The sequence below is a fragment of the Salmo salar genome, chromosome 24, assembly GCF_965601325.2.
Source record: "Salmo salar chromosome 24, fSalSal1, whole genome shotgun sequence".
Lineage (NCBI taxonomy): Eukaryota > Metazoa > Chordata > Actinopteri > Salmoniformes > Salmonidae > Salmo > Salmo salar.
The window spans coordinates 2,836,383-2,847,609 of record NC_138314.1 but is presented as its reverse complement, the minus strand read 5'-3'; the positions used below and the strand labels follow the sequence as shown (position 1 = coordinate 2,847,609).

Here is an 11,227-nt window from a genome sequence, read left to right as displayed (position 1 = left end):
TTTTACATTAGCATGTGACGTTCAGAACTAGCATACCCCCCGCAAACTTCCGGGGAATTCGCTAACATTTTACTAAATTACTCACGATAAACGTTCACAAAAAGCATAACAATTATTTTAAGAATTATAGATACAGACCTCCTCTATGCACTCGATATGTCCGATTTTAAAATAGCTTTTTGGTGAAAGCACATTTTGCAATATTCTAAGTACATAGCCCAGGCATCACGGGCTCGCTATTTAGACACCCGGCAAGTTTAGCACTCACCATAATCATATTTACTATTATAAAAGTTTGATTACCTTTTGTTGTCTTCGTCAGAATGCACACCCAGGACTGCTACTTCAATAACAAATATTGGTTTGGTCCAAAATAATCCATCGTTATATCCGAATAGCGGCGTTTTGTTCGTGCGTTCCAGACACTATCCGAAATAGTAAAGAAGTGTCGCGCGCATGGCGCAATTCGTGACAAAAAAATTCTAAGTATTCCATTACCGTACTTCAAAGCATGTCAACCGCTGTTTAAAATCAATTTTTACGACATTTTTCTCGTAGAAAAGCGATAATATTCCGACAGGGAATCTCCTTTTCGGCAAACAGAGGAAAAAATCCCAAAGGCGGGGGCGGTCGGGGTCACGCGCATAAGCCCAGTGTCCCTTGATCGGCCACTTGAGAAAGGCGATAATGTGTTTCAGCCTGGGGCTGGAATGACGACATTCTGTTTTTTCCCGGGCTCTGAGCGCCTATGGACGACGTGGGAAGTGTCACGTTAGAGCAGAGATCCTTAGTAAATGATAGAGATGGAAAAGAAGTTCAAGAAATGGTCAGACAGGCCACTTCCTGTAAAGGAATCTCTCAGGTTTTGACCTGCCATTTGAGTTCTGTTATACTCACAGACACCATTCAAACAGTTTTAGAAAATTTAGGGTGTTTTCTATCCATATGTAATAAGTATATGCATATTCTAGTTACTGGGTAGGAGTGGTAACCAGATTAAATCGGGTATGTTTTTTATCCAGCCGTGTCAATACTGCCCCCAATACTGCCCCTCAGGCAAAAACCTGAGAAAAATTTCATCAGGAAGTGGGAGAAATTAGAAATGTAGTTTTTCTTTTGAATCCCTTGAAAAACTACAATGACATGGGATTTACGTTGCACCTCCTAACTCTTCCTGTCAACAATCTTTAGGAACTGGTTTCATCCGTCACCTGTTACCGGGCAGAAAATTGTGGCTCAGTCAATCAGTGGCCAGTCTGAGGACAGGTGTCTCGTGACGCGCGTGTGCGTGACTTCGTTGTTTTTTATTTTTCTTCTGGGATGAATACCTATTGCCCGGTTGTAAAATTATCGCAATTTTACGTTAAAAAATACCCTAAAGGATTGATTGTAAACATCCTTTGACGTGTTTCTACAAACGGTAATGGAACTTTGAACATTTCGTCTATGGATTTGCGTCCACACCACGTGGCATTGTAAAGTGTTCTGGATGGGTCAACAAAACTGACTTATTTGGAGTTTGCAGAACAACTGAACATTTCTTGTGGAAGTGGGTGCCCTTCCGAGTGCATTCCGCCGAAGATCAGCAAAGGTAAGTAAATATTTCGAACATATTTTTTGAGATTTGTCGAGCCGTGGTTGTAGGCTAACTGTATAGCTTAGCATTGAAGGCTAAGTTCTGTACTCAGAATATTGAACAATGTGCTTTTTCCGTAAAGTTATTTTGAAATCTGACAAAGTGGTTGCATAAAGGAGTAGATTATCTCTAATTCTTTAAATATTTGTTTTAAATTTTGTCAACGTTTATGAGTTCTTCTGTAAATGAATGTGCCTATTCACCGGAAGTTATGGGGAGAAAACATTTTCTGAACGTCACGCGCCAATGTAAAAATTGGGTTTTTGGATATAAATATGAATTTGATCGAACAAAAAATGCATGTATTGTCTAACATGATGTCCTAGGAGTGTCATCTGATGAAGATTGTCAAAGGTTAGTGCTTCATTTTAGCTGTATATCTGGTTTTGTGATGGCTATCCGTGCTAGGAAAATTGCTTTTTTTTGTTGCTTAAAGTGCCATCCTAAAATAATCTAATGTTTTGCTTTTGAATTTCGCGCCGTGCTATCTCACTGGTTGTTGTCCAACCAATCCTTTTAACGGGATTGTATCTCGAAGGGGTCCTCAAGATGTCAGTTAAGAACAAATTCTTATTTTCAATGACGGCCTAGGAACAGCCTTGTTCAGGGGCAGAACGACAGGTTTTTACCTTGTCAGCTCAGGGATTCGATCTTGCAACCTTTCAGTTACTAGTCCAACGCTCTAACCACTAGACTACCTGTCACACCAAATATAGGTGATCAATGTAGTAGCCTAAACTATACTTTAATCATATTTAGGAAGTACATTTCCTTGGAATGATAACTTCCCGGTGCTTCTCGGCTCATGCACACGCGCATGTGATATCGCAGTTATGGCTACTGAATTCGAAGCAGCAAGAATGATGACCGCGACACTTGCTACGTTTTGCATATAGGATATAGCCTACATTTTAGGAGAACGATTTACAGGCAGAGACAAATAAATGGGTAATCCATATTTAGGGTATTGAAAATGAAAGGCGCATCCTATGCACGAGTTGTGTCTTTTCAATAATGATAAAAACAATGTATTGCACCTCGACTCACGTTGGTTGAGCGCCCTTCACTTCTTTCCATTATCAAATATGTATTTACAGACACATTTCATGTTTAATTGAACTGCCACGTGAAACTCCATACATGTAGGCAGTCTACTATTTTTCAATGAGACCACACATAGACGCGCTTCAACTCGCACACCAAACTAGTGTGAACAATGCGAAAAATGTGCTTTTAATACAATAGGTAGGCTAACGCATACAAAGCAGAAAGACGGCCGTTTCCAAATAATCTGTGGGACAACAACAATATTTTAATCCCAAAATCTTCTGTTTGACAGCGCGCAGCATGAAAAACCCACAGGAATTCAGCCCTCTCTAGTAGGTAGCTCCGTCCTTGATGCCATAGAGAACAAATTGTGGCGTAACTGAACTGCGGAATGTTTCCACGCATGCGCATTTACACATTGTCTGTGAGCTAGCAACTGGCTATTAATATATATTGAAATACGTTATTGGAGCAGTTTTTATTTTATTGTTTGGTAGGGAAATGGGAATTCGTTATGAACTGTTACTAAGACGAATCATTTATATGTACGCCATGGATGTATCGTGTCTGATGTCGACCAGAATGCTAACTACAGTTTACTAGCCTCTAGCTAGTTTTCAGTTCATTCATTGACGTCTTTGCAAGAAGAGCGTCCATGATTATTTTATGTGGCTAACCAGCTCGCTTGAAAAATGTATATTTTGTTCACGATTATTACTTCATTAGTTTGCTATTTGATTTTGAAATGGATGAAAATGAGGAGGTATTGCACGGACTTGAAAAGACTGGATGGGAAAACAGTTGTCATTACTGGTAAGGCAGAAGGATAGATAGCTAGCTACCTAGCTAGCAAATTGGCTAGCTAGTAGCCGCGCATGCGCCGATATGAACCGTTTTAGCTATATAGACGTATCGCCAATCGCACATAGTGTAGCTACAATCATAGCAGAACCACAGTGTCTGGCAGTACGTCTGTTAGCGCAGAGGTTTTCAAGATTTTCTTTCCCAGGGACCGCCACCTAGTCGAACCCCATTAGCAAAACAATTGAAATCGTGTCTTCTCATCAGGTAAATGATGATGGCAATAAGAAGTAATAAACATTGTAAAATCAATAGATTTGGTACAGTTTCGTTATTGTGACCGCATTGGTGGACAGTTCATAATGGCTGGAACGGAGATAATGGGATGTCAAACACATGGAAACCATGTGTTTGCTATACTTGCTACCATTTCAAATATTCTTCTCCAGCCGTTGCCACCAACCTCCTGTGAGTGACAGGTAACTGTTAGTCTATTAACTAGAAAGATATCTTGGTGGCATAGAGGACATTTTTCTGTAAAGCACATTTTCTGCAATTCTAAACATTTTTCAATTGAGCTGGGAGAAGATTTCGCAGTTTTGAAGCTAATTCCCTGGAATTACAGTTCGTCATGGAGCTGAAAGACAATGTTCTGCAATTCTATGTATTTTGCCAAGGGTAATGCTGTGTTCGCCTGCTCAAGCAATATACCAAAATCATTGGGCATTTCCCCTGTTTTGGGAATTTTCTATACTCCCTGACTGTCTACCTTTTATTTGATTGTTAGTTCTCAAAGATGGTATTGTAAAACAATATGTATAGTTCAATATGCTTTCTATCTGGTTTTGGTTGTTTAAGTTGACACCAAAACTGTTTTTCCATCCTGAAAATTACCACTTGTATGGCCCGCGTAAGAATTTTCTATACAGAAGAAAACTGTAAATGGCTCCAATGACTGTAATTTCCTCCGTATTAAAGGAATAGTTTGAGATTTTGGCAATGAAGTTGAGAGATGCATGAATTGATTTATTAACATGAAATAAAACAGGTAACACCTCTTAGGGTTGTTACTAGTTACCGCAGGCACAAAGGCATAAACCCTGCTATTTTTCTACAATTTCTCTTCTTAAAATGTAATTATAACCCTAACCTTAACCACACTGCTAACCTTATGCCTAATCCTTACTTGAAATGAAGACCAAAAAGCGCATTTTTGTTTTTATAAATTTTTACGATATAGCCAATTTTGACTGTGGCTGTGCTATCTAGTGTAAACCCTCTCAGAGGGAGGATTAATGTATTTTTTAAAGTCACTGAGTGCTGTTAGCAACCTTACCACCCCCCCTTATTCAGATGTTTAATTGATGATATCCTCTTATTTCACATTCATATATTACCGTTTGGTTTTTTAGACTGTAGTCTATTTCACATCATTTGCTGTACATTAGAGGTACATCATTGGACGTTATGGCTTTGTAATAATAATCATCATCCATTCTCTCCCTCCCTACCTGTCTCTTTTAGGTGGCAATGCTGGCATCGGCAAAGAGACGGCGGTTGCTTTGGCGATGCGAGGTGCCCGTGTCATCATAGCTTGCCGTGACGTGGACAAGGCTGAGAAGGCGGTGAGGGAGATCAAGATCAGGGGTCACAACGTTAACGTCCATCACATGGAGCTGGATTTGGCCAACATGCGCTCCATACAAGACTTCTGTAAGACCTTCCTTCAGAGAGAGAAGAGGTTGGACATCCTCATCAACAATGCTGGTGAGAGAGAGGAGTCTGTGATACCCTCATAAAGAAGCCCTTAGACCACAGGTGTCAAACTCATTCCACGAAAGGCCGAGTGGCTGTGGGTTTTCACTCCTCCCTTGTACTTGATTGATGAATTAGGTCACTAATTAGTAAGGAACTCCCCTCACCTGGTTGTCTAGGTCTTAATTGAAAGGAAACACCTGCAGACACTAGGCCCTCCATGGAATGAGTTTGACACACCTGCCTTAGACTCTTTGGCATTCAGAGGTAGTAAACTCAAACATTAAGAAATCTTGCTAGCTAACCTCCCCTCTCCACTCACAGCCATGCCCAGCGTGCTGGACTGGACGGAGGACAACTTCAGCATGTGTTTCGGTGTGAACCACCTCGGCCACTTCCTGTTGACCAACCTACTGTTGGGCCGCCTGAAGGATTCGGCCCCCAGCCGCGTGGTCACGCTCACCTGCTCCAACTACAAGTACCAGAAGTTAGACTTCCAGGACCTCAACTATAACCTGCTGCCCTTCTTCACCTACTGCCGCAGCAAGCTGGCCAACATCTACTTCAGCCAGGAGCTGGGTAGAATGATGGAGGGCAAAGGAGTGACGGCATATGCTGTGCACCCTGGTGAGGCTTGAAGCACTACTGTAAACTGAGATTACATTTGTCACACTAATACAATGATAGATTATGACTATATAAAATAATCTAATGGCCAAGATGACAGAGGAAAAGGGTGACCACCTACGCTGTGCACCCTGGTGAGGCTTGATGCATTACTGTGTGTCAGCGTTTCCGATGTATTAATTTAGCTGTGGTCCTGCGCCATGGCAAAATCATTGCTGCCACTGCAAAAACATAGTATTTCTACAAAATGTACTTTCAATACAGTTTTGTTATGCACATTCACTTTTCCTCTGTACAGACAGTGCATTCGAAAAGTATTCAGACCTCTTGACTTTTTCCACATTTTGTTACCTTACAGCCTTACCTAAAATTGATTAAATACAAAATGTTCCTCATCAATCTACACACAATACCACATAATGACAGAGCAAAAACAGGTTTTTATAAATGTTTGCAAATGTATTAAAAATAAACAACAAATATCTTATTTACATAAGTATTCAGACCCTTTGCTATGAGACTCGAAATTGGGCTTAGGTGCATCGTGTTTCCTTAGATCATCCTTGAGATGTTTCTACAACTTGATTGCAGTCCACCTGTGGTAATTTCAATTGATTGGACATGATTTGGAAAGGGACACACCTGTCTATGTAAGGTCCCACAGTTGACAGTGCATGTCAGAGCAAAAACCAAGCCATGAGGTCAAAGGAATTGTCCATAGGCCTCCGAGACAGGATTGTGTCGAGGCACAGATCTGGGGAAGGGTGCCAAAAACGTTCTTAAATGGAAGAAGTTTGGAACCACCAAGACTCTTCCTAAAGCTGGCCGCCCGGCCAAACTGAGCAATTGGTGGAGAAGGGACTTGGTCAGGGAGGTGACCAAGAACCCGATGGTTACTCTGACAGAGCTTCAGAGTTCTTCTGTGGAGATTAGAGAGCATTCCAGAAGGACAACCATCTCTGCAGCACTTTAAAAAATCAGGCCTTTATGGTAGAGTGGCCAGATGGAAGACACTCCTCAGTAAATTGCACGACATCCCGCTTGGAGTTTGCCAAAAGGCACCTAAAGGACTCTGATGCCATTAGAAACAAGATTCTCTGGTTTGAAGAAACCAAGATTCTCTGGTTTGAAGAAACCAAGATTGAACTCTTTGGCCTGAATGCCAAGCGTCATGTCTGGAGTAAACCTGGCACCATCCCTACGGTGAAGGTACACCTTCTAACAGGACAACGAATCTAAGCACACAGCCAGACAACGCAGGAGTGGCTTTGGGACAAGTCTCTGAATGTCCTTGAATGGCCCAGCCAGAGCCCGGACATGAACCCGACCAAACATCTCTGGAGAGACCTGAAAATAGCTGTGCAGCAACACTCCTCATCCAACCTGACAGAGCTTGAGAGAAACTGCAGAGAAGAATGTGTGAAACTCTCCAAATACAGGTGTGCCAAGCTTGTTGTGTCATACCCAAGAAGACTTAAGGCTGTAATCGCTGCCAAAAGTGATGCAACAAAGTACTGAGTAAAGGGTCTGAATACTTACTTAAATTTGATATTTCCGTTTTTTCAACAACAAAAAAACTGTTTTTGCTTTGTCATTATGATGTATTGTATGTAGATTGGTGAGGAGAGAAAACAATTTAATCCATTCTAGAATAAGGCTGTAACCTAACAAAATATGGAAAAAGTCAAGGGGTCTGAATCTGTCCTGGTACAACATCGTTCTGCAGGTTATTTAGTCCGGGTACAACACCGTCCTCGATAGGGCTCTCTAGTCACTGGAGAGACAGGCTGAGCGTGCCAGTCACTGTTAGGGAATACATATTAGGAACTTTGTCATTCCTCTTCCTCACCCTTTAATTAGTAAAGTCTCAACCTTTTGGGGCGGCAGGTAGCCTGTGGTTAGAGCGAACTAGTAACCGAAAGGTTGCAATATCGAATCCCCGAGCTGACAAGGTAAAAACATGTTGTTCTGCCACTGAACAAGGCAGTTAACCCACTGTTCCTAGGCTGTCATTGAAAATAAGAATTTGTTCTTAACTGACTTGCCTTGTTAAATAAAAGGTAAAACTTATTTTTTTTTAAACCTGCCTGCACTAGTCAACCCTCACCCTTCTCACCTAGTCAGCTAACTTCTTAGAGAAAATGTTTCTGTTTTAAAGCTAATTTCCTACAATTCTAAACATTTTGCCATGGCTTATGACATGTTCATATGCTATCTGGTGAGGGGGCCCAAGCTTTAGGGGATAATCTCAGCTTTCTGTAAGTATACATATTTCTCAACTCTTACAAACGGAGTAGCCTATGTAATTTAGATGATGCACTGGCAGAATGGAACGGAGCTCGCCATTTGCGATGAATACATAAAGTAGCTTATAGGCCTACCCGTGGAAAGTTTTTGTAGGACAATCATTTTACTGTTGAATTATAAATGTCTATGAGCTATAATATCATATTTAGAGTTAGCAAACTAGCTAATGTGTTTTGAGTTCCTACATCCTCAGGTGGTTATTTATGTAGCATATATTAGCCTAGGCCAATATGCACAAAAAAAGTTGCGAGCAAATAATATTTTCAAAAGAGGCAAAATACATCTTGACAATTCTGAATCCTATTTTGACATGTTGCACATCAAAATATCCATCATGGTGGCAGGTAGCCTAGCGGTTAGAGCGTTGGGCCAGTAACTGAAAGGTTGCTGGTTCGAATACCCGAGCCAACAAGGTGAAAAATCTGTCGTTGTGCCCTTGAGCAAGGCACTTAACACTAATTTGCTCCAGGGGAGATGTAGTACTATGGCTGACCCTGTAAACCAACACATTTCACTGCACCTATCCGGTGTACGTGACAATAAAACATCTTATCATGCATTCATGTTAGATGAAATAGCTAATTTCTATCATGTCTTACTTGGCACTGGAAAAACTGTCTAGAGCCCTGCTGCTAATGGAAAATAACTGCATTAAAAAAAAGACAGTTATTGAGCAAAATGGGTCAATTTATTGTGATGTAACTTTTTTTCTCTGATCTGCACAGCATACTGTATACTGAAGCATTTATAATACAAAATAAAATAAACTCCCCCCTCTGCTACTACAATTTTCAGAGGAAACACTGGTCTGTATACTGTAGATTATACGAATACAGTCATAGCTATAGATCAAATAGTCACATAATGAAATGGCCAGGATGATGGAAGAGATGGGCTTACTATCTGTCTCACAGTGGCATGCACACAGACATGGTTTCAGAAAATGGAGGCACAACTCTCTTGTTAATTGGTAAGTGATTAAAAACGTAAAAAAGAAAAGACAACACATTTTAAAACAAGGATAGCTACTGGATACCTCCATTTTGGGGAACAGAATCAGTGTGTGGGAATTATTTTATGCATCACACTTACGTCTCCCTCCGTTTTCCAGGCTATGTTCAGAGCAGTTGGACAGATCACTACTCCATCCTGTTCCGTATGCTGGTGCAGGTGATCATGTTCATGTTTTTCGTGCCGTGTGAGATGGGCGCTCAGACCGTGGTCTACTGCGCCGTGTCGGACGAGGCTGCCAAGCACAGTGGGGGATACTTCACCGACTGCCAGCCCACCACGCTGAGACCTTTCGCCAGAGACGCCGGTGTGGCCAAAAAACTGTGGGAGGCCAGCGAGAGACTGGTCAAACTGGCCTGAGAAAGGATGAAGGCTTCGTAAGGCTTGTAGACATTTTTATCCTGGAATACTCACTGAATATCACTCTGTTTTACTAGTGTTGTTTTTAAACAAAAACAATGGTTAAGGGGTATGATATTCAGTTTTGGATTTCCAGTCCAGGAGTGTTTTCCAGGTTTGTTGAAATATTAATGACTCAAATAAAAAATACATTCCCTCACACTGTTGGCTTGCAATGTTTCACTGGCCAAACACCTGGGTAACCTGCAGTTCAGAGTCTGGGAGAAGATGCAAGGGAGCGTCCAATACACTCCTGTGATTCTGGAACCCAACACTGCTGAATGTAGGCTATATCTGTCTGATGGTCTGACCAGGGTGAGAAATTTAGGCAAAAGGCAGCATTTCCCTGACAACCCAGACAGGAACTGGGCTCTGAGGGGTTCAGCTCAGGAAGCACAGCTGGGAGGTGGGGGACCACCCTGACGGGGTTATATGTGTAGCCAGAGAGTCAGTCAACCGTAAGATGGGAGTTATATGTATGCCTAAAGTATGGAATCTGGGCTTTACGGCTGAAGAGCAGTGAGTATTGGGCAGGCGGTAAGACTCCTCCTCTAAGGAGACACCAGAGGATCAGTGTTCAGCTGAACTATGACAGCGGGGAGGTGTCCTACGAACCCAAAGACATGACACACATCTACACATAAAGACACGTTTACTGATAAACTGTTCCCATACTCTATAGGAAAGCCCGGTGACGCTATCTACCCTTATATACAGATCTGACAATTAGAGGTGTCTGACAGTGATGTAGTCCCGATGAGGTGTGTGATAAATATTAATGCATTGGTTTCTAATGAATTTGTTTTTATGTTTTGGTAATGTACACGAAGAACTGTTTATTTATGCGTAGCGAATCACAGAGTAATGCTTTTAGGGTTGGGTTGTAACTCTGCTCTCATGCTGGGGATGTTGCACTGCTGGGTTTCCGTCATCTACATGTAACTGTTCTGGCTCATAATTACAGCCGGAATAGATCAAATGGAACGGCATCAAACGCCTGGAAACCATGTGCTGGATGTATTTAATACCATTCCACTGATTCTGCTCCAGTCATTAGTCAGTACAAAAAAAATAAAAATGCATGAAATTAAATGTATGAAATGTATGCATTCACTACTGTAAGTCACTCTGGATAAGAGCGTCTGCTAAATGACTAAAATGTAAAAACAATTACCACGAGTCCCGTTCTCCCCAATTAAGGTGGCACCAACCTCCTCTGGTTTGTTATGAAGATTCATGAAAGGAATAGATAAGCTTTGTACTACAAGTCACCAGATTTCTACACAAGACTCATTTCCCTGAAAAGGACTTAAGAGGACAAGGGCATAATGTCTGATCAGTTCAAGTTTAACTCTAGGAGAGTAATGACAGTGTGTGTTTACAGAGAGATGATGACATAAGGAGGATCTGAGATTGTCTGTATTTGTAAATCATTTCTCCAGAGGTCTGTTCTGTGCATACTGTATGATTTTATCTCATTAGTTTTTGTTATTTCAAAAATAATTTTTCAAAATAAATATTGACTTTTAAATATTGAGTGAATAATACATGGGTAGCCTTATGCTTTATCTGTATATGCTTTACTAATCAATATCAAATATGATATTCTGATTTGAATAATATCAGATATTATTTAACATGAAT

General features: G+C 41.1%; 1 protein-coding gene across 4 annotated transcripts; it reads left to right on the top strand.

The window, feature by feature from the left end:
* Window positions 1-1,288: 1,288 nt before the first annotated feature.
* Window positions 1,289-9,745, top strand: si:dkey-174n20.1 (retinol dehydrogenase 14). 4 transcript variants are annotated; one of them, XM_045706898.1, is made up of 4 exons: window positions 1,289-1,591; window positions 5,009-5,251; window positions 5,564-5,866; window positions 9,285-9,745. In XM_045706898.1, exons 2-4 carry the CDS (start codon window positions 5,053-5,055, stop codon window positions 9,542-9,544), a joined length of 762 nt encoding a protein of 253 aa, XP_045562854.1. In that variant the 5' UTR covers window positions 1,289-1,591; window positions 5,009-5,052; the 3' UTR covers window positions 9,545-9,745. The 4 variants fall into 4 exon arrangements, with proteins under 4 accessions (XP_045562854.1, XP_014026035.3, XP_014026037.1 ...); XM_014170560.3 differs by lacking the exon at window positions 1,289-1,591 and adding an exon at window positions 3,076-3,496; XM_014170562.3 differs by lacking the exon at window positions 1,289-1,591 and adding an exon at window positions 3,606-3,751.
* Window positions 9,746-11,227: the final 1,482 nt, after the last annotated feature.

Excerpts from the sequence above, each read along its gene's own strand:
- si:dkey-174n20.1 (XM_014170560.3), top strand. The coding sequence starts at position 3,376 with ATGTATATTTTGTTCACGATTATTACTTCATTAGTTTGCTATTTGATT. Across the intron at positions 3,497-5,008 it reads GAAAACAGTTGTCATTACTG|GTGGCAATGCTGGCATCGGC; the intron begins GTAAGGCAGAAG and ends TGTCTCTTTTAG. Across the intron at positions 5,252-5,563 it reads CATCCTCATCAACAATGCTG|CCATGCCCAGCGTGCTGGAC; the intron begins GTGAGAGAGAGG and ends CTCCACTCACAG.